The sequence below is a fragment of the Crocodylus porosus genome, unplaced genomic scaffold (genome assembly GCF_001723895.1).
Source record: "Crocodylus porosus isolate Cpor-Errol unplaced genomic scaffold, CroPor_comp1, whole genome shotgun sequence".
NCBI classification, from domain to species: domain Eukaryota; kingdom Metazoa; phylum Chordata; order Crocodylia; family Crocodylidae; genus Crocodylus; species Crocodylus porosus.
The window spans coordinates 107,692,211-107,715,877 of record NW_017728943.1 but is presented as its reverse complement, the minus strand read 5'-3'; the positions used below and the strand labels follow the sequence as shown (position 1 = coordinate 107,715,877).

At 44.1% G+C, this 23,667-nt stretch overlaps 1 protein-coding gene across 1 annotated transcript in view; it reads right to left on the bottom strand.

Moving 5' to 3' along the window:
• CUNH6orf118 (chromosome unknown C6orf118 homolog) overlaps positions 1–22,649 on the bottom strand; it is a 40,523-nt gene extending 17,874 nt beyond the window's left edge. Inside the window, 9 exon segments of the mRNA XM_019549982.1 lie at positions 1,914–1,972; positions 3,891–4,015; positions 7,548–7,607; positions 11,069–11,191; positions 14,676–15,368; position 22,115; positions 22,512–22,561; positions 22,564–22,611; positions 22,614–22,649. Coding sequence (XP_019405527.1) covers positions 1,914–1,972; positions 3,891–4,015; positions 7,548–7,607; positions 11,069–11,191; positions 14,676–15,368; position 22,115; positions 22,512–22,561; positions 22,564–22,611; positions 22,614–22,634 — 1,180 coding nt within the window. The 5' untranslated portion in view covers positions 22,635–22,649.
• Positions 22,650–23,667: the final 1,018 nt, after the last annotated feature.

Sequence of the window (23,667 nt, the reverse complement as noted above, 5' to 3'; positions counted from 1 at the left end):
TGAACTGATTCAGAAAAGATGCGAAGAGATTCAGAGATTTGGATCAGCTGGGGAGAGACAGGCACAGCCAGGCGGCTGCAGGTTCTCCCATGGCTCCTCCAGCTGTGCCCGCCTTTCCACAGTGCCCAGCCCCAGCCTCAGCCCAGCCCCAGCCTCCAGGCACTTAAAAACAAAAAAGATAGATAGATAAAGCCCTACACTCACCGGCTTTGGCAGCAGCAACTGGGGGCCTCTGAGGGCTCGTGGCAGAGCCCCCCGCATGATACAGGTTCAGCATGGCTTGGTAGGGCACCATGCACTGTCTTGGAGTTGGGGTGGCTCCAGGTATCAGCCAAAGCCTGGCACCACTCAGCCCCACCAGTCCCAGCTCCCAGACAGCCCACGGCACTCTGCCAAGCCATGCTGCACCCATGTGACAGGGCAGCTGCCCCACAGGTGCCAAGCGGGAGGAGGGGGAATCCCTGCTCCCCCCACAACCTACACGGTGTGGGAGGGCTCTGCCGCAAGCCCTCAGAGTGCCCAATCATTGCTTCTGCAGCCAGTGAATGTGGGGCACTGTTTTTTTTCATTTTGTTTTGTTTTTTTTTAAAGTGCTGGGAGGCTGGGTCTGGGCAGGGCTGGGCAGGGGCAGCCATGGGGGCTACTCCTGCAGCACCCCCAACCTGGGGAGAGGCAGGCACAGCCAGAGGAGCTGCGGGAGAACCTGCAGCTGCCCAGCTGTGCCTGCCTCTCCCCAGCGGATCTGAATCTCCAAATCAGCACCGAAACAGTATCAAATCTCCAATTCTGATCTGGACAAATCAAATGGGGATAGTGTTTCAAATCATTGAATCAAATTACTGTCCTCCGAATAAGCCAAATCCCAATCCAAATCGAATACTTCCCTATTCACAAAGGCCTACTGTGCAGTCATATTTGACAAGCTAGATTCTAGCCTAATGACATTTTACAGCTTTCAGAAATGTCCCAGCTCACCATAAAATAGTCTGCTTTCCTTTTGGACACCTCTAGATTTACATATTCTTTTCATTTTGGAAACAGATGAATGACCTTGCTTCAAAGCTCACTGAAGTCAAGTGGAAACTGATCAAAGGAATTCATTTTTCACTCAACATATAATACACTTTGTTGTCATTGTTGAGGCCAATAACTTAGTAAGATTTCAAAGATAAATTGGAGAGTTATATGGATAACAAGTGTATGCAGAGCTATTATAGTTAATGTTAAAATAGGATTTGGAAGGGTTATAAAACCTGAAGCTGATTGTTTTAATGGACTCTATTTAGAGGTTAGTAGATCTTCATGAAATATCAGCTTATCCTGTATCTGACAAAAGAGGATTTCTGGAAATTTCCTTTGAGGCCTCTAATGCTATCCAGAGGATGCTGAACAAGATGATCTGTGGGTATGACCCAGTATGGCAATTTCTACATTCCTTAATAAATGGAACATCTCCTATGGACTTTTATGGGCATCATATCAGCCACAGAGCAAAAGAAACATAATAAAAATATTACTCTATTCCATAAGGGGCCCTGTACTCCATGATGATACCTGGAGAAGAAACCACCAGCAGCATCTGTGGCACCACCGATCGCCACTAGCTGCCGCCAATGCTACCAGCAGCATTTGCGGGTGGTCATAAATCATCAGTCAGTGCTTGCCACCCCACCGCACCCCCCGCCACTGACACCACTGCAACCACCTGCAGGAGCTCCCCACTCCCCACTGCCATGCCCCTGCCTCCACTGCCAAACAGACATGAACGATGAGTGCCCACCCCCCAGCCTCTGGAGGCACTCTTCATTCATGTCTGTTTTGTTTTGGCTTAAAAGCTACATTGAATTTTCCAGTGCCCTGAGTCATACTGTGTTCTGTTTTTTAATGTCAGTCAGAACTGGATTATTACTTACCTGCCTTTTCCTCAGGAGTTGGGCTCACCCACAGTTCAATTTCAAGTTCATGTCTGAGTCTAGAATGGAACAAAAGAGAACAATATGTTAGTGTGATGACAGCCATGTTTTCATTACCATACTATGTACTGGCACTGAGATCACACAGTGCAAGGAAGCCTGAAGTTCTTATTCATGTGAGGATTCATACAGATGGCCATAGGGCAAATTCTGCTCTGAGGTTTACTTGTTTACTAGTGTTAATCCCAGACTTTGCCTCATTATCCCTGCCCTACTAGGAGTATAGTCTTGATGCATCATTTGACTAGACCTTTGTTCCATAAAAAAGGTATCATGACACTGGCAACTTCCTTTCTGAGAAAACAGAGTGTTTATGGCACTGAAGCGATGACATACAACCCAGCAGCATGTGTGGAGGAGCTAGACATGTGACACTTTGTAAAGCAAAACACAAAGTGAGCAATTAGTTTATTGTATACTTCAACCTTCTCACCGGCCTTCTGCTTGCTAACTCATCTCTCCTGTACTTCTTAAAATTCTAAGACGTTTCAGGTAGATGCCATTTAAAGAAACAGAGTAATCAACCTTAGAAATAAATAGTTAATTCTTCTCACCCTACAAAGAGAATTCCCCTTCCCTCGAAATTACATGAGACCAAAGGTCAAGAGAAGCTAAATATTGCTGTATGTGTACGAGCTATGCCCTATATACTCATTATGCAACTATAAATAAAAATTTCACAGTTCTAAATGCTGATAACGACTGCTCCTGCAGGGTTTGAAATGAGGATACCACTAGGATGGAGGCATGCTAAGCATTTATTGAAACACAAGATTTCCTTTAGCTCTGAAAATCTTCTAGGCCAAAAATTGTCACAACATTGGAGTTACATTAGGTCATTTTTTAAAAAGTTTATCATCATTCTCCTGGAACTCTGTTCAGCTGGACTTGTCTTAACTAAAGTACCTTTGCAGATGGAAAAAGAAAAAAGTTTTAGGGTTGCTTTTCTGTAGCATATAAACTAAACACTCTATACAGTGGTATGGTATACAGATCCTATGCTAACCTTCTCAGCCAAATTCATACCGCTAAGACCTTATCTCATATCACTCTACCATGTATCCTCTCTCTGTAGGCACATATACATAAGTGTATATTTAGCTACTGTTAATTAGAATCTTATGTTCACCAGCATTTCCTCTATTTTAGAATCAGTCTCTACAATACTTCAGTATCTTAACAAGTAGAGAATCATGAAAAATATGTTTTGAAAGCATAGTGCAAATGGCGCAAAGTGTACACATGTAATAAACTAAAAAACAACTTCAAAGTAGATTTAAAAGACCTCTTAAGTTATCTTATCCTGACAAACTTGCTCAGATGTAAGAGATGAAAGATGAGGGAGGGCAAAAGTCCATCAGATTAATCAGCAGCTTCTGAATTCTTGAGGTGGGTGGCAGGGAATGATGGGTAGGAGCAGGGAAGTTCAGTGGATGTGACTGTTTTGGTGCATATGGGGAGAAAAAAATTAACAGTGTATTCTGTGAGGAAAGGAAAACCAGCTTGTTTCAGATGCATACTTGGAGCACCTACACAGGACGCCATTGCACAGTGGTTACTGCACATTTATTTAGTAGTTGTATAGTTAAGTACTAAATCAATGCACAGTAACCACAATTACTGCTCGGTAGCACCGGCAAACACCTTTTTAGTGATGCTACTGCACAGTAGCTTATTAACACTGTTGGTGCTGTGACATGCTACTGCACAGTATTATTCGACTACTGCACAGTTAGCATCACATGGAGACGCACCCAAGGAGAACTCCAGAATAGGCCACTGACAAGGGTCCTTGGACATTCAGCACACAATCAGACACTCTCAGTAATGTGAGGTGTGAATGCTTCCATTTACTTTTGTCCCTCAATGCATACAACCTATTAGAGGTAGATCCAATATAGAACTTATAGCACTTACTCTTCATTTCTCTCCAGAGCACTTTTGCTTTTCTTCATAAGAAATTGTATGTCTCTCCTGGTCTGTTCTATTTCTTGCCTCTTTGTGGCTCTTTTTTCCATACCTCTTGCCTGAGCCAACAAAGTCTGTGAGATTACATAGACAACAGTGAAATAGGAGAACATGAACTTTTATAACAGGCAGAAGCAAGAAGCATTCAAGAACTTGTATGTACTTTTCCCCTTCACTGCATACGCAAGGCCTGGCCTCTTTTTCTTAATCATTTTTAGGTGAAAATCAATCCTGATGGAAGCTTCTAAATGAGGCACTTTACAGGGAAGTGTTAACATTTCCAGTTATGAATCAGAAGAAACTGCTGAACAAGCACCACAATAACCACAGAACTCATTCTAATTCCACAAAGGTTTCAAAAGAGTAGAGGAAACACTGGTACCAGCACAAGGAAGGACTGACAACTATACACATTTCACCCTGCTAGTTGAAAAGAACACCACCCAGCTGAAGGCTCGGTTGTGTGGGACATAATTAGGGTGACCAAAAGGAAAACTGGGACATCTGGGACATTGCCCGCCCCACCTCTGCAAGTCTGTGGCACTGCTGCAGGCAGTGTCAAAGGACAGCGGGCAGGGGCATGAGTGCTGTCCACTGGGGAAGTGGAGCTGCCTGATGCACCATGCCACTCAGCCTCCCCACTGGACTGCACCCTGCACGCCTGCAATTCTGAGATGCTTGTTTTAATTTTCACCAAGCTGCCTAAGACCAGCCTTTGAAACCCAGGACTGTCCCGGGCAAACTGGAACATATGGTCACCCTAGACATAATTCCTTAGATGCTTTGCCACTGCATAGTGTATTGGTGGTGTGAGACAAGGTACAAGTTCACTTCTGTCCATGGTGCCAGGTTCACCATTACCTTCCACTGTGATCTCAGCAGATCGAATGTACAAAGCAACACAACTCAGTCCAGAAAGCCATTAAGGATGGGAGAGGATGTCCAGCTGTAAAATCCTTATCCCATTGAAATAAATGACAAAATGTCCATCAGAGATAGGATTTTCATGCACGCAATTTAAAAAAAAATCATAAATGTAAAATAAACCTCTAAAAATCAGCACAAACTAGAACTACAGACTTACCATTTGCTGAGGGAGAAGCAGGGCAATTGTTGACTCCTTTCTATGCCCATTTTGGAACTTTCTGACAAGCCACTTCCTTCCCTGTCTGCTAGGAGTAAGATGTGGCTGGTACAAAAGTTGGTGGAGGTACAGGAAACCCTCACTTTTTGCAGGTTCAGCATTTGCAGTTTCAAATATTCACAAATGCCAAACCCACTTCTTAAATACACTTAAAGGACCTCCTCGGGAGCTCTGTGCTTGCTGCCACTGGGCTCCTGCCACTGCTGCAGTGCTCCCACCAATGCCAGAGTAGCTGTGCCCCCCCTCAGCCACTAGGGTCACTGCATTCATGAATGCAGGATTCACCATTCATGGGGGATTCGGATTTCACCATTCGTGGGGGATACGAGAACATATCCCCCACAAATGGTGAGGCTTTGCCTGTACTTAAATCAGCTTTATGCTAATAGAGAGTTCCTCTATACAAGAGGAATTCTCCTCCTGCTTCAAGGCTATGCAGCACAATTTGGCCTTACTAGACAGAAGAATGGCTAGTGGAATATTTACATGGCCCTATGTAACTTCCAGTACAAACACTACATTTAGATGTGCTTGCCCCAAAAGCCACTGAACAGGACCTTTCCTTACTTCAACTTCCCTGCTTTTTGTGCCTTAAGCATACTGTTTTCAAAACATTCCTGTGCAGAGCTTCCAAACTGCAGCTTGACAGATATTCAGAATCTTTTTCCTCCCATTTGTGAAGGTGATTCTGTATGAGGCGGATGTATGTTCACCAAGACCTGGAGTGAAACCACTTAATGGTTTCACAGAGACTACCAATACAAATTAGATGGTGCAGATCCTCACTCACTACCAACTGGGACAGATTCAGACCAGTGAGTTAGTGATAAATAACTTGGAATTTAAATTACAAACGCCACTGAGGCGTTCAGTCAGTTCAAATTCCCTTCCCTCACTAAAAAAGAAAATGGAACATATATTAATACAGGACAAACACGCTGCAGTATTAGCTTAATAGCTATAGTCCCCAGGAATGTATATATGTAATAGACTGTGTATAATATAAAGGTAGTGTGTGTGTGTGTGTGTGTGTGTGAACAGCTTCAGCATATTCAGCTCATGCTATTTTTGATCAACTCTTGTGTTTGTGCCTAAAAATCTATCATCTCAGTTTCCATTGCTACTGGTTGTGTAGCCAAAGCTTGTGTAAGTAATAAAATATAGGGCAAACATTAGATCTTCATATAAAAAATAAGCACAAATCATTGTTAGAGGTTCAAAATGTGGTTATATAATTAGAACCAAATAATCAAGGACTATACATTTCCAAGTAACTTATATAACCTGGGCGGTACTCCAAGAGCTACCCCCTCTCCAATTGAAGGGATCAAGCACATGTACAAGCGCTGTGGGAGGTGTAGGGACGCTCCTCCCCTTATAAAGCAGAGCCAGACCATGAATGGGGACTTAACCATATACCTTTGAATACCGGGAACATAACAGGCATAAGTCAGAGGGTATAGTGGACACTACAATGCCCCAAGGGGGCAGGATTCAACAAAGGTTAGACACTTACAATCATTGACAAAAAACAGGGTTAACAAAATATAAAACACAAACAGCAGAACAAACAATACGGGTTGGTGAAATATAAAAAGGCACAAAATACAAATGTCAAGGAAATTTAGGGCCTAGGTACCTGGAGGGGGAGAAAGCACAATGGCCCCTTTCCACTGCAAGAAGATTTGCTTCTTGTTAGTTCACTCACCCCAAGTCACCTCAGCTCAGACTTGAACCCAGACCTGCCACATGGAAGGCAAAAATGTTACCATACAGCTCCCAGCAGTGGCACTACTCTAGTCTGCTAGGGGTCTTGATCTTCCTGAAGCCCCAGCCTCATGTCGAGCTGCCTGGCCTCTGATTGGAGGAGCTGGAAGAAGAGCTGGGAACCTCTCAGGTCACTGCTCAGATCCCAGCTGGAGCGGGGGAGCCTCTCCTGCTGGCTGCAGCCTGGATCCTGGAGCCCAGTGGGGGGCCTCTCTTGCCAGCCACATGCCACGTTGCTGAGGGTCCCACTGCTGCCTGCAGGTCCTGCTCCTTCAGGCTCTTCTGGGGCAACTGCTCCTGTCCTGCTGGCCCAGCTCTTGCCAGCTCTGTGAAGCTCCTTCCTTGCTGGTCTCTCCTGAATCAGCCCACGCTACCCCTTTTATCCCCCTCCAGGTGACCCAAGGGGCCAATCAGGGGACATAGGAGGTGAGTCTCTGGGGCCTGATTGGTGAGGAAAGGGAATCCCAAGTCCTCCAATCATCTTTTGCCCTTTCTAAAGCCCTGAGCTAGGTCACTGCCAGCTAGCCTGTCACACTTACATTTCTGTAACATTACAAATGGTGAGAGCACACATGTAATCAAAGGAAACTTCCATGCTGGACACAAGTAAAAAATGACTATTTTTCAAACTTTGAGTCCAAGATACAGTGCCTTGGTGACCTAACTAAGCATTACTACCGACACATGAATATTACCTTGTATTGTGTTGCAGGCAGCGAGTCCAGAAGTATTGCCATGTACAGCTCATATACATTCTAAACAAATAAAGAGGAAATAAGGGATGTCAGCAAACACTCACCACATGGTTTTGTTCAGAGATGACAAAGCCTGGCTTTACTTCATCACCAGAAAATGTGGTCTACAAGTTCAAGATCATTCTCTGCTCTTGTGCATATTTATTTGATTTATATGCCATCCTTCCTCCCCAAAAAGGCTCAGAACAGCTTTTAGTAATAGACAGAACAAGATATAAAAGCAACTAGAATAAAATAGGGTAACCAAAAGCTCCCTAATCAGCATCCCAGCCTAGCCTTACTTGCTAAACTCTTTCCCAAATTGGAAAGTCTTGCAGTGCTTTAGGAGGATGTCCAAGCTCAGGCTCTGGCAGGTTTTAAGGGGGAGGGTGCTGCAAAGCTCAGAAGAGGCTATATTGAGCCCAAGGCATTCTGCTACCACTGCTGTCATCCCTATCGCTATCCATCCACCCCATCCATCATCAGTTCCTCATCTCCCTGCCAATGCTCCAGGATGTTATTCTATTTTCTGCCTTCTGCCAGCTGTTGGGAAGCAGAAGTGCAATTATTGGTCCTGTCTACACATGCAATTAATGCAAAGCAAAAAACTCTGGAGCTTACTGATCTAGACCTTATTACTCCCAGGTGTGTCATTTGAATATGTGCTCAGGACCACAGCATGTTGAGCCAAATTGGAGCAACTCTGGCTAGCAGGGAGCTTGGGCCAGCCTGGAGCTGCTCTGACCTGGCTCAATGTGCTTTGAAGGGGCTAGCTGGGGCATAAGAGTAGCCCCTGAACTGAAGGACCCTTATGTCTCAACCAGCCAGGGTAGCATCTACATGTGCACTGCTGCACACAAAAAACTCCACAGCAGGGTAGTACTTGTATTTACAAGTACTACCCTGCTATGGAGTTTATTAGTTTCCTGTGCCCCAGTAGGGGCACACTTGTAGACACCAAGATGTTACTGTCGAGCAAATTAGTCAGCTCCGCAATAAACATCTTGTGTTGATGCACCAACCCACTGTGTCCAGAACAGAACATGAAACTCATTTTTCTTCACAGCGCTTTTAGATTCAGGTCCACATTAGAGTCTCTATCACAAATGTCCAGCCTAGACTTTATGGCCACCTTAAAAATAGATTTGGTGGCCACAAAGAACGTGATCAAGCCACAATAGATGTGATGGCTTCATAAAGAATGTTAAGCGTCAAAGAAGAAAAACCCCAAAGCACAATGTAGTGTGCCCTACGTGAAATGCCTCATAAATTAGGTTCTTGTTTACGTAATGAAATGGGGATGAAATTTTTTAATTTAGATAATGCAAATTGGTTTCAGATAAAAGAGGTCAAACATGTTCTGACATTTTTGGAGGCTCAGTGGAAGAAGCAGGAATCAAACCCAAGTCCCCTAACTAGATCCTGCCGGATCCCTGCATGTATATTAGATAAAGTGAAGTGTGCATGTCACACATGGCAAGACCTCCCTTCAGCCTGTTGAGCATTGCAATGAGGAGAAGGGTGCTGTTTAGTGGAGTGGATGCCACCAATGAGCTCTGCACTTCCTGACTGCCACTCTAATCCCCTCCCCCTGCCTCATCGGCTGCTCTGTTTTCTGCTTCCTGCCCTGTGCTCCTGGTCTGATCTGCTGCTCTTCTTTCTGCTTCCTGCCCTATCTGCCTACTGTGCTGCCTACCCTCCCCACCCCCGGATCTGCTTTGTGACATACGCAGAGGCTGTCCATGCCACTTGTGGTAGGGTGGCCACTCCTGTTTTAGAGGCACTGTTACAATAGCATAAACTGCATAAAATCCTGATGGAAACATTGGACAACTTGGATAGGTTTGTGATTTCACCAGCAGAATCAGCAGTAACCATCTGGAAAAAAATAAATCACAGCTTTGGGACTGGCAGTTCTGCTTGAAGGCAGGTAAAAAGGGGAAAATGGAGGACATCTCCTAACATATACATGATACCCCTCCAATATCAGTGACAAACTCTTCTGCAGCAACCCCTATGAAAAAAAGAAAGGACATGTAGAAACTGGAGAGTGGCAGTCTAATGAAGATGAATTGGAAGTACTAAAAACATTATAAGAAAAAATGTATATTGCATGTGGAACTAGTACAATCAGAGTTTAAGATGTCAAGAAACTCTGGATTTTTAGTCCCTCTTACTGGCAGGTGTTTTATACCTACTAAAGCTGGAGATACCGGGTAGAGACATACAACATGTTTACCCCAGAGAAATTTATCCTCCACAGCAAATTTAGTAAGCTCTCCTAAGCTAGCTATCCATAAGAGGCTGTGTACCTGGCCTGTAGGTGGCAAAAAAGCCCATTTCCATTGAGCAAATGGCTTCTCTGGGGTGAAACTGATACAGCAGAGGACACAATACATACACCAGATTGACTTTCTCTAAAATAACTTTATGTCTGAGTTTCTCAGAAGTAACTTTACACCAGTGAACAGCATTTCCTTCAGAGTAAATGCTATATGTCATGTTTGCTCTGCTGTTTCTCAGAAATAAATAGGTGGTATGTCCACACCCATTGTCAAATCATCCTAGGCCATCTAGTTAACTGCCATAAATTTTCAAGTCCCTATCTCCAACTCATATGATGTCTGCAAAAAGGCTGCCCTCCCCAGTGGAGCACCTTCTATGAGCTCTCTCCCCATGTACACAGCAACAGTTGGAGACGGTAAGACAGCAAAATAGGCTTTTGTCCCCTCAGGTTGTTAGGCAAGTAGGTGAACTGGCAAACTGTTTTTTCACACCATTGACAATATAGAAAGGAAGAGGCTGGAGAGAAAATAAATGAGGAAAGAATCATGCAGGCCTCTGCTGAAAAAAGCAGTTAAATATTGGGGGCATCTGGGATGTGCACTGTAAGGCAGGGAGGGGGACATACCCAGTGTGCATCTTTGGGGCCTGTGGCTCATACTTGTGTGGCCTACAGGACATTCAGCCCCTTAGAAGTTGGACAGCCCTGCTCTAAATCATCTATTATTGCTGCTGCTAGAAAGAGGATACTGGGCTAGATGAACCACTGGTCTGACCCAGTATGGTACTTCAGAGACAATCATAGAGAAGAAGTCGGGCTGGAAGAGATCTCCAGAGGTCATCTAGTCCAACCCCCTGCCTGAAGGCAGGATCACCCCAGTCCAAACCATAATCTAAACTCTATAGAAGACTACCAGCAATGCTGACACAGCGCAGAGAACTTATGTACTTATGCAAAACAATAACTTATTTGAGGTTGTTGGAGCAGAGGAAGGCATAACACAGGTGTGGACTGAAGTCAAGAAGGGGACACTTCATTCTTGGTAATCCAGAAAGGGATAGGCAAACTAATTCCATAAAGCTATGTGAGTTAATCTGGTGAAATTTGGAGTGCGTAAGATGTAGCACTAGTACATGTGTAACATAGCAGTTAGGGAATCTTCAAATCATGCTGTGATAACCCCCAAGAGGTCTCTTACCTTAACTTCCTTCAAAATATCACCAAATATCAAAGAGCTGTTGCAAATATCCTCAAACACATCCCTGAAGACTTTCAGGTATTTGAAATGGGGCCAATCACAATCACAGATTTGCTGGAGATCCTATAGGAAAAGCAGGATTGAGAACTACAGCATACATGTGTTGGATGTTGTCACAGGCAATCTAGGATTTTGAAAAGAAGGGGTGCAGGGACTGTAATTTATGCTATAGGGGTGGCTGTGAACCTGCTCCCAGAGCTGCCTTTCCCTGCCTCCCCCTCTCCCCCCTCCACAATCCCTCCACAATGAATAGACCAGCAGCCTGGAACTTTTTGGAGTCCCTGAAGCAGGTGTGAATTCCCCCTGCTCATAGCACCCCCTTGCTCCATCACTCAGTAGCACCTCCCCTCCCCTCTCCAGCAGGGCACCCACCTGCTGCCACTACCTGACCCAGGGGTGACCAGAGCCTCAGAGCTGCTCCTGCCCCACTCCAGCCAAGGGCTGCAAGCAGCAGATGTGCAAGGTGTCGAGTTCAGAGGGTCAGCTGGGGACAATGGCAGCAGTAGATGGGCCCCCCCTTCCTGTGCCTTCTCCTTGCCCATATGGGACATATTGGGGCACACCTGCTGTGCCACAACTGCCTAGGCTCCACAGAGGACTCGGGCTTTTGGGGGCAGCAGGGAACCAGAGCTATCTTCTTGTACTGCTATACAGGTCCACCCCTGGATGTAGTTGCCACTTGGTTCTAGATGGCACAGGTCAAAAACAGTGATATCAGTCCATAAAAGTACTCACAGTGCATGTCTACATGTGTACGTTTGCTGCACAGGAACCAAAATTACTGTGCAGTACAGGAACATGTCTACACATGCATGCCCGTAGTGCACAGTGAATATGACAACTTAAGGCAACTTGGGTGTAAGTTTGACACCTGCATCATGGAGGTATCAAATTTATACCCAATTAGTTACTGCACAGTAATGCACATGTAGATGTCTTACTGCACAGTAACACTGTGTATATCGACTGACTTGGGACTGACACTAGTCCCATGTCAGTCCACACACAGCATTACTGCACTTTAACAACAGCAAGTGAAGACACCAGTCCAAAAAACTGCTTACCACGCAGTAACTTACTATGCAGTAATTTAATGCAACGTAAATGCACATGTAGATGCACCCACAGTATGGCTCATAGGGTGAAAAATACCCTAGAGAACCTGACCCTGCTCAACAGTCAGAGGCTCAGTTAAAGCATGTGTGTTGGTTATCATGATAGCTAAGGAAAAATAAAAAAGGAAACTTAGGAAGCGCTGCGGAAGGAAGCTAGCAAATTAGGCTTTCACATATTATTACATTTCAAAGTATGAGGCGTAGAGGTTGAGGCCAGATGCTGGGCTAAGTCCATATACCTCTAACTAGTAGTGGATCCCAGACAGCCAGAAAGTGGGGTGCAGCAGCAGCAGAGAGCTCACTGCTCATGCATCTGTCAGATAAGAATGGGGCTCTTGTCAGAGAACCAATGGTAAAGGAGGTGCATCTTCGTCACCATTGATACACCTAAACATCTACATGACTTCAACAAATCTAACCAATTCACAGGTTCTGAGAATCTACCCCTAAGAATCCCTCATTTCATTCCTTACAGAAAATTGGTAGCCTGGGGAGTAGGAAAAATAAGCTAGTCATTGCCAAGGAATATAACCTTTGTAAGTGTATATTTTGTGACTGTTGACATGGATAGCTCCTCCAAATCTTACATGTTAGGGTTGGAAAAAGATCCAGCAGGTCATCTACTCCATCCTCCCCCACTTAATTGTATCTTATTTCTTCTCATCCATATTCAGATGATAACATGATACATATACGCCTCATAAATAAAATTTTAAAGGAAAAAAATTCAGATGTGATCAAAGACCAAAGTTTGCTTGTACAGCTGGCTAGCATACACTTCAGTACAGCTAAAGCAAGGTTTTTGAAAAAATAAAGGTGCAAAAAGCAAATTCTGGGACTTGTTTTTTGTTTCTTGTTGGTTTTTTGGTTTTGGTTTTTAGGGGTTTTTTTTACATTTGTCATAGAATTGTACATAGAAAAGTAAGTCTGGAAGGAACATCCCAGTCCAAATCATCCCATGCAAGTGTTTGGCTAACTTATTCCTAAAACTCCACAAACAACTGTGTTACACAGCTTGCTCAAAGATACTAGTAATGCTCTAATCTACCACAGGTCAAGCAGAGAGAAATATTAGCATTTTTAATGCAAAATGTATTTTAACAGATGAATTGTGGTTTTATTGCCATGGGAAGAGTTATTATTGCCTTTATACTACGAATAGCCTGTAAGCCCTTCATTTCAAACGATGACAAACCTCTTTCAGTCACAGCTGTGCCCAATTCACAATGATGTAATGTCTCTGACTTATTCTGTTGACAATGTGACCACCTTTTCCAGCCAGTGAAAGTTCTTTTTAATACAACTGATATAATAGAGTTTCCAGCAAGGTTAGCATTCAGAATAAGGCATCAATACTATTTCTAGACATCTTAATGTCAGGCCTATCTATAATCAGGCAGCTATTAGAAGGCTAGTATTCATTCCTTTCCATACAGCTCTCTTACCTCAGCCTGGTGACCCATGTGGATAAAACTGGAGGAAAAAGCAACTCAGAGTCAATGCATCCATGGTCAGAAACAACTAAGCAGTATGCAGTCCCACTGAACCATCGCTAGAGTACTCTATCAGTAGGGGACTTTAATCCTTAGAGACCTCTGAAACCTCTTACCCAAGAATACAGTAATTAGTGTTGGCAGACTTGTGTGCAACAGAGCAAACAGGAATGTATTTGGTAGCTGTCTTGGTCTGAGAGAGAGCAAACAAAATTCTGTACTGCAGCAGAGAATCTGTGCTTCATTCTCAGACGTGCGCAGAAATGGGACATGTTTAATCAAAGCCTGTTTTGGAGGGAGGGATAACCTGCATTGAAGGCTGGATGCAAGCCAGCTGGCCCTATCACCATCCAAACGTTCTTCCTCTTCAAGCTGAGTTACAGTGCGCAGCTGCAGTCATCCTGTGCACACGTTCCACAGCTATAGCCCAGAGCAAATCATAGTAAGCAATCAATTTGTTAGCCACTAATCTTAGACACAACAGTGTAAACTGAAGAGCAATACCACTCTCAGCCAACATGCAAGGCTCCAAAGAAAGATCCCATGTCATTCATGGTCAAATAGATAGATACTTCCAGGCCATTAACCTATAGCTGCTTCATGGCCAACAACACATTTGTTCTCTTTGCCCATCAGAGCAAGGATCAAGGGACCCAACTCCCTGGAAAAATGACTGTCTCACATGCCAATTGCCACATATTTCCCTGCCAGAGCAGTATTAACTAGGCATTAGCACGGAGAAACAATTCTAATTGGTTGTCCCAGTAAGAACCAAGAGGTCTTTTCCAGCTTTAATTTCTATTAATTGAATATCTTAATTTCCCTCCCTGGAGATAAACTATGGCTCTCTCATCACAATGATGTGATTTGTCATTGCTCACATTGGGGACTTTTTCCCCACTGCTCTGGTAATTGAGTAATTGAGACACTTTTCCTTACCTTAGCCAACTTCCTTTCATGCTGCTCTGACGCTTTGCTCCCAGTGAAGTCATTCTCTAGCAGATCATGCTTTCCAATAATATCCCTCTGGAAGCATAGAAACTTGTTAAACTGATCGGTTCTAGTCAGACCCGCCAAGTATGAAGGCATAAACTGGTATTTGTCCTTGGCAACTTCAGCAAAACATTGTCGGCTGTTCTTAACTGGCCTGTGTTTCAGCACCTTCATCACTGGTACATCTAACTCTTCTTTTTTAAGTGGCAGACGAAGTCTGTTAGTTCCATCCTGTATTTTGCTTTTGGTATCTTTCGAATGCATTTCCAGTGGACTGGAAACTAATGAGGCATTTACTGGGACACTGCCCAGGGGGGGCTGAAGGCATCTATAAGTACGAGAGGCAGATTGGGACCGTGCTGAAACCAGTGTGGCACTGGAGGAGACTTCAGCTGAAGTGTGTTTTATCTTCCTGGCTGTTTCACTTTGGGCTGGCAATAGATTTTTTTTAGTCACAACATGTGTTGTCTTCCTGGCACTGTCCCAGTAGCCTTGTTTTAATTTCCTTTGGGGCTTATAAAGCTTGTCAAGGTTTAAGTGCCCTGATGTGTAAAGTTGAACTTCAGTTCTGTGGGCCTTTTCCACACCATCCAAAAGATATGCGAGGCTCCTTCCTTCCTTGCTGTCTGCCATGGAAAACTGACCATTGCAGCACAGATTAGGGTAGAGGGGAAAGAAAGGAAAATAGCTGAATTTTAGTTTAGAGAAATGTTTAACACAGACCTAACCTGTTCTAGTTTGATTACAGCATTACAGCATATTCTAAGTAGAACTGGTCAGACACTTTTTAACTAAATGTTTTTCATCAGAAGATGTTTTTCATCGACTCAAAAATGGTTTAAGGGAAATGATAATAAAGGAGTTTTCTGTTTTGAAAGAAAAGGTTTTAAATAGTCTTGAATTTGAAAAAACAAAAAGATTTTTCCATCATGTTTAAATGAAAAAAAATCATTTTTAGTTCACAGAGACCATTTTCTGAAATAAACTTATAGTAAAGAGTAACGTGCGCGCGCACACACACACACACACATCCAGAACTTTTTTATTTGTAATATATATGATAAAAATGTTAAATTTTATATATGTATATAACCATCCAAATCAAAATGGAATATTTCAACATTTTGGAGACAGAGTATTTTGATGAATCCAAACCATTTTTAAAACATTTTTGCTTCCCAAAAATTTCTCATCCCCATTCAGAAGAAGAAAAATATTTAAAATCTCAAATATTCTCATGCAATAGGAAAACAGTTTTCCACCAAACTCTTGACTTTAAGTAAAATTAGTACTTTGATCAACAGCCCCAGATAGCCAAGCCTGTGAAGCAGCAAATCAGACAGCAGGTGAAGCACTCTCTACAACATGCCCCCATCAATATGCTGCAGTTTTGCTTGAGGGCTAAGAGAATGTATGCCATTCTCTTTTCCCAGTAAATAACTTGTCTCCAACTTAGGAATGCCTACAAACATTTCTGTTGGTGACAAATGGCAATTTTTTATGGGAGTCTGAGAACACATTTCAATCCTAGATTTTAAATTAAAGACTGGGTTTTTTTTAATGCAGTTGCCAACAATAGTGAGACATATGGACATTTTGGGAGATATTTCTGATTTTTTATTTTCAGGGAAGGGATTCTTTTTAACTAGATTTGTTAACACATCTGACTGTCATACAAATCCTGACCTTCTAAATCACGGTCTGTTTAATATTAGTTGGACTGGTGAATATGAACAAGTTACCCTGCAGTGAATCTTGTTGTCCTGAAGTAAAAAGCGCTGTACCACATACAGCAACCTCTTGTCTCAGCATGAGGCAGGAATGAAGCCAATAATGTTATTCTTGTTCCATTTTTCCAAGAATAATTTTCTTTCAAATACCTTTGGAGCAGTGCTCACATGCATGTCTCTGAACTGAAATGTTTTGGTGGTCCACCAGCTACTTTCCCATACAGCTTTGCACTCTCTCACCCAAGGGTCCTCTCTGTTTACAGTGTGGCCTCTTCCACCACAGGGTCACAGAGACAAGTGGCCACCCCTTGTCTGAATGCTGGCACATGGTCACATCCTTCCTCTTTGAGTGTAGACCTTCCAGAGATCAGCACCTTGGGAGCTCACCTGTGTTTTATCCCAGTTAACCCTTTGCCCTAGCTGCTTGCTGTTCTTCCCACTGGACCCGTGACAAAGTCCTGGACCTTCTCACACTGTGGGGTGAGGCAAAGATGCAATAAGTTTTTGGTAGTGGTGACCACAAACAGTAGGCTTGCAAAGCTATCACCCAGGAGATGGCAGTGGGACACCATTCAGTGCTACATCAAGCCTGAAGACTTGAAGTCAGGGTTAGAAACTACACCTTCATGAGTGCTAAAGCCACCTGTCCATCCTATACAAGGAGTTGGAATCAGTTTTGTCACAGGATGTCAGCAGCAAGTGCCAGCCTGTGTCAGAAGCAGGCAATGGACTAGATGCCACAGAGGACATCAGGATAGAGAATGTGAGCAACAGTCAACTAGGAGACATTTGTCTCTTAGGAGCCCCACTGACATACCACACAACTGGACCCAGACATGCCATCCCTGAGCCAGTAGCCAGCCAGCCAGCCAGCAGGCTGTACAACACTGTACATGCAGCAATAATGTAGAAGCCAACATCAGCCTTGACAAGAAGAGCAATCATGCTTGCATTTATTTGCATTAGCTGTAAGTGCATGCTGAGGTATACAGCTGGTATTTGTGTATGGGTTGTTTGTTTTTTTTAAATCGCTAGCACTGGGCATTAGGGTGGATGTGAGTGAATATCCCTTCTGAGTTCTGCTTGTCTTTCTCTCCACCTACTCAAAATGGTGACTGCTGACCGTGGGTGATAAAACTGCCCCTTCCCCAGAACCCCCTGATCAAGCCAATGAATTACCCACTATCACCATGTTGTGTTGCAAGCACTGGAGCCTGAACTAGCTGCCAACCTTATTCATATTGTAGTGTCCTCCTTACCCTGACATCTCCTCAGCTGCATGCACCAAATTCAAACAAGCATTTCAAAAATACATCCTCACAATAGATAGGTGCTTATTTCATGATGAGGCTCAGAATCATAGAAAATGAGGGTTGGAAGGGACCTTAGGAGGTCATCTAGTCCAACCCCCTACTGAAAGCAAGACCATCCCCAATTAGATCATTCCAGCCAGGCAACTAGATCGTTCCAGGCTTGTCTAGTTGTACAACAAAGCATATACTGCGTTTTGACTCAGGGCAGTATTCATATGAGAAGTTAGTGCAATGCAAGAATCTTGTGTACTGAAAAACCCTATAGTCATTATTTATGTAAAAGTCTATCAATATGCTTAGAAAGTCCTTAAGAAAAATAACTGTGTCAGGCTTGTATCTGAAAGCCCTAATCAGTGTGCTTTGATAATTTAGTTAAGTAGGTAGTAGGGCTCTGCGAAATGGCACCGTTCCATTTCGACCTGCGTTTCAACATTTCAATGGGACAGCGTTTCATTTTGAATTTTGTTTCAATTCGAAACCGCTGTTCCATTTCATTTCATCAAAACAGTTTTGCTGTTATGATGTTTTGCCCATAGGCTATAATGGGAAAGCTCAAAACAGCCTATAACTTTGTCATTTCTGGTCTGATTTGGATGAAAACTGCAGGAATAGTAGCCCCTTCTGAGGGCATGAAGCCTGCCAAATATCAAGGAGATAGGTGCAGGGGTTTGGGGGAAACTGAAGACAAGCAAAACTCATGACATAGGTGACACTGTGTGTGTTAAGGCACAGCAGGGTGAAAGCTGCAGGGATGCTAGCCCCTGCTGAGGGCACAAAGCCTGCCAGCTGTCAAGGAGATCGGTATAGGGGTTTCTGGGTTCTGGGTCCCTGCACCTCTGGCTGTTGACAGGCAAAACTTGTGACATGGGTGGGTGACACTGAGTGTGTGTTAAGGTGCGCCCTCACTCAACTGACACCAAGGCAGAAAGCAGGGCAGTTCAAACACTGCTGCCTTTTATACAGTTATTCCATCCCTCCCCCAGAGCACTGGGGATGGAAGGGACCTCAGGGAAGGATGACAGTCACTGGCCAGCTACAATCAATAATGAGAGCACTCCTTCCCGCCCCTTCCCCGCTCTTCCCCCTCCCTCTCCTTACTTTAGTTTCTGTTTCCCTGCAGGCAAGCCCAGTTTGAGCTTCAAAACTCAAAACGTTTCGAAAATTTAAAAATACTTTGACTTCCCTCATTTCATTTCGAGGCTGTTTCGAAAGCTCAAAATGAGTTGAAACAGCATCAAAATGAAACTGCTGGAGAAACTACGCACAGCCCTCATAGGTAGTTAGTTTTACACTGAGCTGCCTGCCAGCATTATCCACAGCATTAGTAGACAAATTCAAAAGCATAAATTATAAATGGCAAACCCTTCTATACGTCTCTTACTCACTGTAAAATGGTACTGATGGAACAGTGAACTTTGAGCGAGTCCCAGGGGATATGAAACAGAATTTCAGACACAGAAAATGTGCTAGTAGGTCTGTAATATAATAGGGCAAGCTGCTTACCCCAGCACCCAAATAAATGGATCTGTCTTTCCAGTCATACCATATCTGGAGGTATCATCCTGGTGAAGAACAGCAATGCACGTATAACATGATTCATTTTTGCTATTGCAAATAGGTATTTCTATCACAGGGAGTAGTGATGCACCTTTCAATGTTAGGCCTGCTCATGAGAGTACCAGTACAACTATCAACCTTCCCTCAGAAAGACCTCCTCTGCCTTCTCCCACATTCACCCACCTCCCTAGTTTTGTCCTGGCAAACAGTTAGGGTGGCCATTCATCTGGTTTTATAGAGGACAGTCTGATTTTCTGGTCCACTGTCCTCTATTGATATGAAACTGGACACCTTTATGTCCTCTATTTTTCACTGCTTGGCACTGTTCCCCCCACCCCAGCCATCACCAACATTGTCATGGCCACCTGTGGGAGCTCCCCGCTTGGTCCACCCCCACTGCCAACACCACCGCGGCTGCCTGCAGGAGCTCCCTGCTCCTGCCATGGCCACACCCCAACACTGCCACTGCCGTCTGTGGGAGCTCACTGTGCCCCCCAGCCTCAGGAGGTACATGACATTCATGGTGGTGGGGACAGTTGCACTAAATACAACTGTGTCCTCTATTCTTGAGGTACCTTGATGGCCACCCTATAAACCAGGGGCGGGCAATTATTTTGGGTGGAGGGCTGCTTACTGAGTTTTGGCAAGCCATCCAGGTCCACGTGCAAGACAGCCAGGGGCAGATAAATACAAATTTTCTAAATTTTTAGGGGCCCCCCAGGCCACATAGAATGGCCTGACAGGCCACATGTGGCCTGCAGGTTGCATTTGCCCACCCCTGCTATAAACAGTATTAGCACCATGCAGTCCCCTCAGTGTTACCTCAAGCACAGCACAGCAGCAATTTTTTTGTGTACCTGCTCTTATCCTGCCTGGGAGGTTTAGTCCATCTGCAGGCCAGTAAGCAGAGAGGGAAGTTTGAAGAAGAAAAGCTTCAAATCATCTCCAGGGCTCCCAAAACTGTGGAAAACCCCTGGAGGCAGCATCTCAAGCCTGGGGAGCTAAAAAAGCCTTTGTCTTCAAAGCAAGGGAAATCAAACAATGAACAATAACAGCCTTCGAGGGTCTGCATCTGCAAGTTCTAGACCCTGCAAGACCTTGCATTAACTACTGTACAATGACTGACATAAACATGAGGATGCAGGGGAAAGAACAAAAGAGAAGATGTACTTGGAGGCTATTGAGGTATTAGTGAGGCATGAGGAGGAGAAATAGAGGGAACTCTGAAACAGAAGACAAAGGGCATTTCTGTCATGACAGAAGCTGATGGAGAAATGGTTTGGTTTGACCTGGGAAATAGTTGTAACAGAGGGGCCAGTACAAATGGACATGGAATATATGATAGCTAATGGACATAATGGACAGATTAATGGCACTGCTGAAGAATTTATAAAGATTCCACTCACTTTCCACATTGCCCCCTATTGTCAGCAGGTTTGCTAGCATTAGTCTTGTGACATCAGGAGAGTTCACTAGGAGTCTCCTGGGAGCTCCCCAGTGGGGCTGCTCAGCCCGCCAGGGAGAATGGCTCAGACCAGGAACCCAACTCCTCCAGTCCACAAGCCACACAAAGGCCTGCTGCTACACAGCACCGTCAACTCCTAGGACACTGAGCCAGCCAAGGTTAAGTCTGGTTTTGTTTACTTCAAAGGCAGTATTATTTTCTCCCATCATCCGAACCATCTATGGAATTCACCACAACACTGCCTAGCATGGCCAGGCAGTTATATGGACCATGATGTTTAAGATAAAGGTAAAATACTAAAAGCCATGAAGGCACAGAACACATGCAAAGCAGCCCCTGCCTATGGTCATTAATCACCGGCTAGAGGCTCACAGTGGTTACAATTCAGACTATTACAGAAAGTCCCCAGTGGCTAATGAGCAATAGGCTCAACAAGAGGTCCAGGTGTTTCCTTACCCCATGTGCTGAATACTGAATTTGACAGGAGAACCTAGCCCATCATGGCTTGTATGGGAGGAACCTAGTTAGGTGGATTTGCCTGGAATACTAAAGCCTGATCAGAGTCTGTGGCCACTTTTATAATATATATAACTATAGAAAATGACATACCAAAATACGCTGAAAATACTATTCTGAGTTTTGAAGTCAACTCTTGAGATCTAGAAAATACTCCTCCTTCTTCTGCATTCAACCTGTACATGCACATGGCAAGGCTGCTTGGGAAAATTCAGTATGCAATCCAGTAAGTAAAGATGGATGGGGTATGGGAGATGAGGGAGCCCTTGCTTCATGTGGTACCCCTAGAACAGCAGTTTTCGCTATGTCAAAGGGGTCCATGAAAGTTGACTATGATAACTGAGAAGTATATGGATACCCACACTTACAATTCAAAGGGGCCTGCACTGCCATTTGAAATTTCCAAAGGGGTCCACACTTCCATTTTAAATTTTTAAGGGGTTCACAAATGAAAAAAAGGTTAAAAACCAGTGCCCTAGAAGGAATTTTCGGTTATTGAGCCCAGATGCTAGGTCCAGCAGCTTGTTTTGGCTCTTGTCTTGGCTGTTAAGGAGAAATTCTGCAGTACGGGATACTAGCTATGGGCTAGGCCAGGGAATGAATATGCAGTGTTGAGGGAAGCCTAGCCAGGATCTTCCCCCTCTGCCCCATAGCTGGTCTTGTAGCTCCCACAAATCCCTAGTGCAGTGGAATCTGCTGTTGCTATGGGATAGTTAGTCCTGGGTCTTTGGAAATGATCAGTGATTTTGGCAGACTACCAGCATTTTGAGGAAAGAATGAGAAAAAAGGGAGATGACTTTTGACGCTTTATGGGTCAGCTAATCTGAATACAATTTCATGGGGGAAACATTCAAGACAAAAAAACAAAGAGAAACTGCTGTTGCCCAAAGGGGACCCCCCTCCCTCTGCCTGCAATCTGAATATCAAGGACTACCTCCAAAACATGGAGTTTCTACAATTTATGAAAGAGAAAGTACCAAGGATCCTTTATAACAGAAGGCATCAAGTTACTTAAGTACACAGAGTTTTTTCTACCAGATCTCTCTGTACATGAATAATAGCAAGCGGCAATGTGCAAGAATGTATACGTTGATAGTCTACAGTAATTGTCCCAAATATTGTATGTTACAAGTATGTTACAAGAGCAATCTAAAACAGAGTGTGAGGCTTTACTGCAGAAAGGTTTGTCTTATAAGCTTACCTTAGCCCCTTCTGAGGCTGCTGATTTTGGGAGCTGCGGACTGCCCTGAACTCCCAGGTGTCATGAAGTACCTTTTTGGATCTAAAAGCATCAGCAAACTGGGGTGAAGAACTTGGGCAACATTTTGTTCGAGTTGTATTGGTATAAAATAAGTAGTGAGGCACTAGAATTTTTCCAAGTAATTAGGTGAGATTTGGGTCCTATGCCATTTTTTGTGCTTTATATAGCACCAAAACACGTTTGTCACTTAACAAATAATCCGTAAGCATAGCCCTGCTCCCCTTGTTACTTTTCCAGCATGCTGAAAGCACAGTCTGTTTGCTACAATACCCTTATATTCCTATAGTAATGCTCTCTTCTCCTCTCCCCCTCTGCCCCTTAGGTACATGGTTGTCATCTCACATGACCCTGACTGATTTCCAGAAAACAAACCGGAGCGTTCAACAGCTTTTAACATTCGTTTGCTATAACCCACTTGTTCGCACTGTCCACCAGCCATGTGGTGCAGCCGAGGCACAAATGGCTTAGCTAGTAACTTACGTCAGAGCTATGCAACCCGCTCAGTCGCTCTGCTTTGTGTGGGGGTAAGTGCTTCCTCGAGGCAGGGGAGTCGTCACGGAAACGGTGCAAACATTCCAAGTTCCACCCGCTCTTCCTCTTGCCGCTGTGAGGCAACAATGCCGGCCTGCTGCTGGGACAACCTCACACACACAAAGGTACTAGCAAGTTTCTCTCCTGGCAACCATGAGGTCAACCAGAGTCTCAAATTGCACAGCAAAAGCAGGTGCTTTTAATGCAGAAGCTGGTGCTCTGATTTGTCAGATGGCTCTTTTCAAATCAGAGAAAAAGGAACCAAACTCACCAGGAGCTATTCTAAATGCCAGTATAAATCATGGGACTGGAAGGGACCAGAAGAGTCGTTAAATCCTATTAAAGGTAACCATCTAGTACAATCCAGCGCATGGATTTATCAAACTGCATCTTAGGTACATTAGTTGTTTGCCCCACTGCTCCACCTGGAAGACTATTCCAAGCACCCTCCTTGCCCTAATGGTAAGAAATCTTCTAATTTGTAGTCCTTGGCTAGTCTTGGCCCCATTACACTCATTTGTCTTTTGTGCCAACAACATCCTTGCTTAAATAGCTTTTCTCCTAC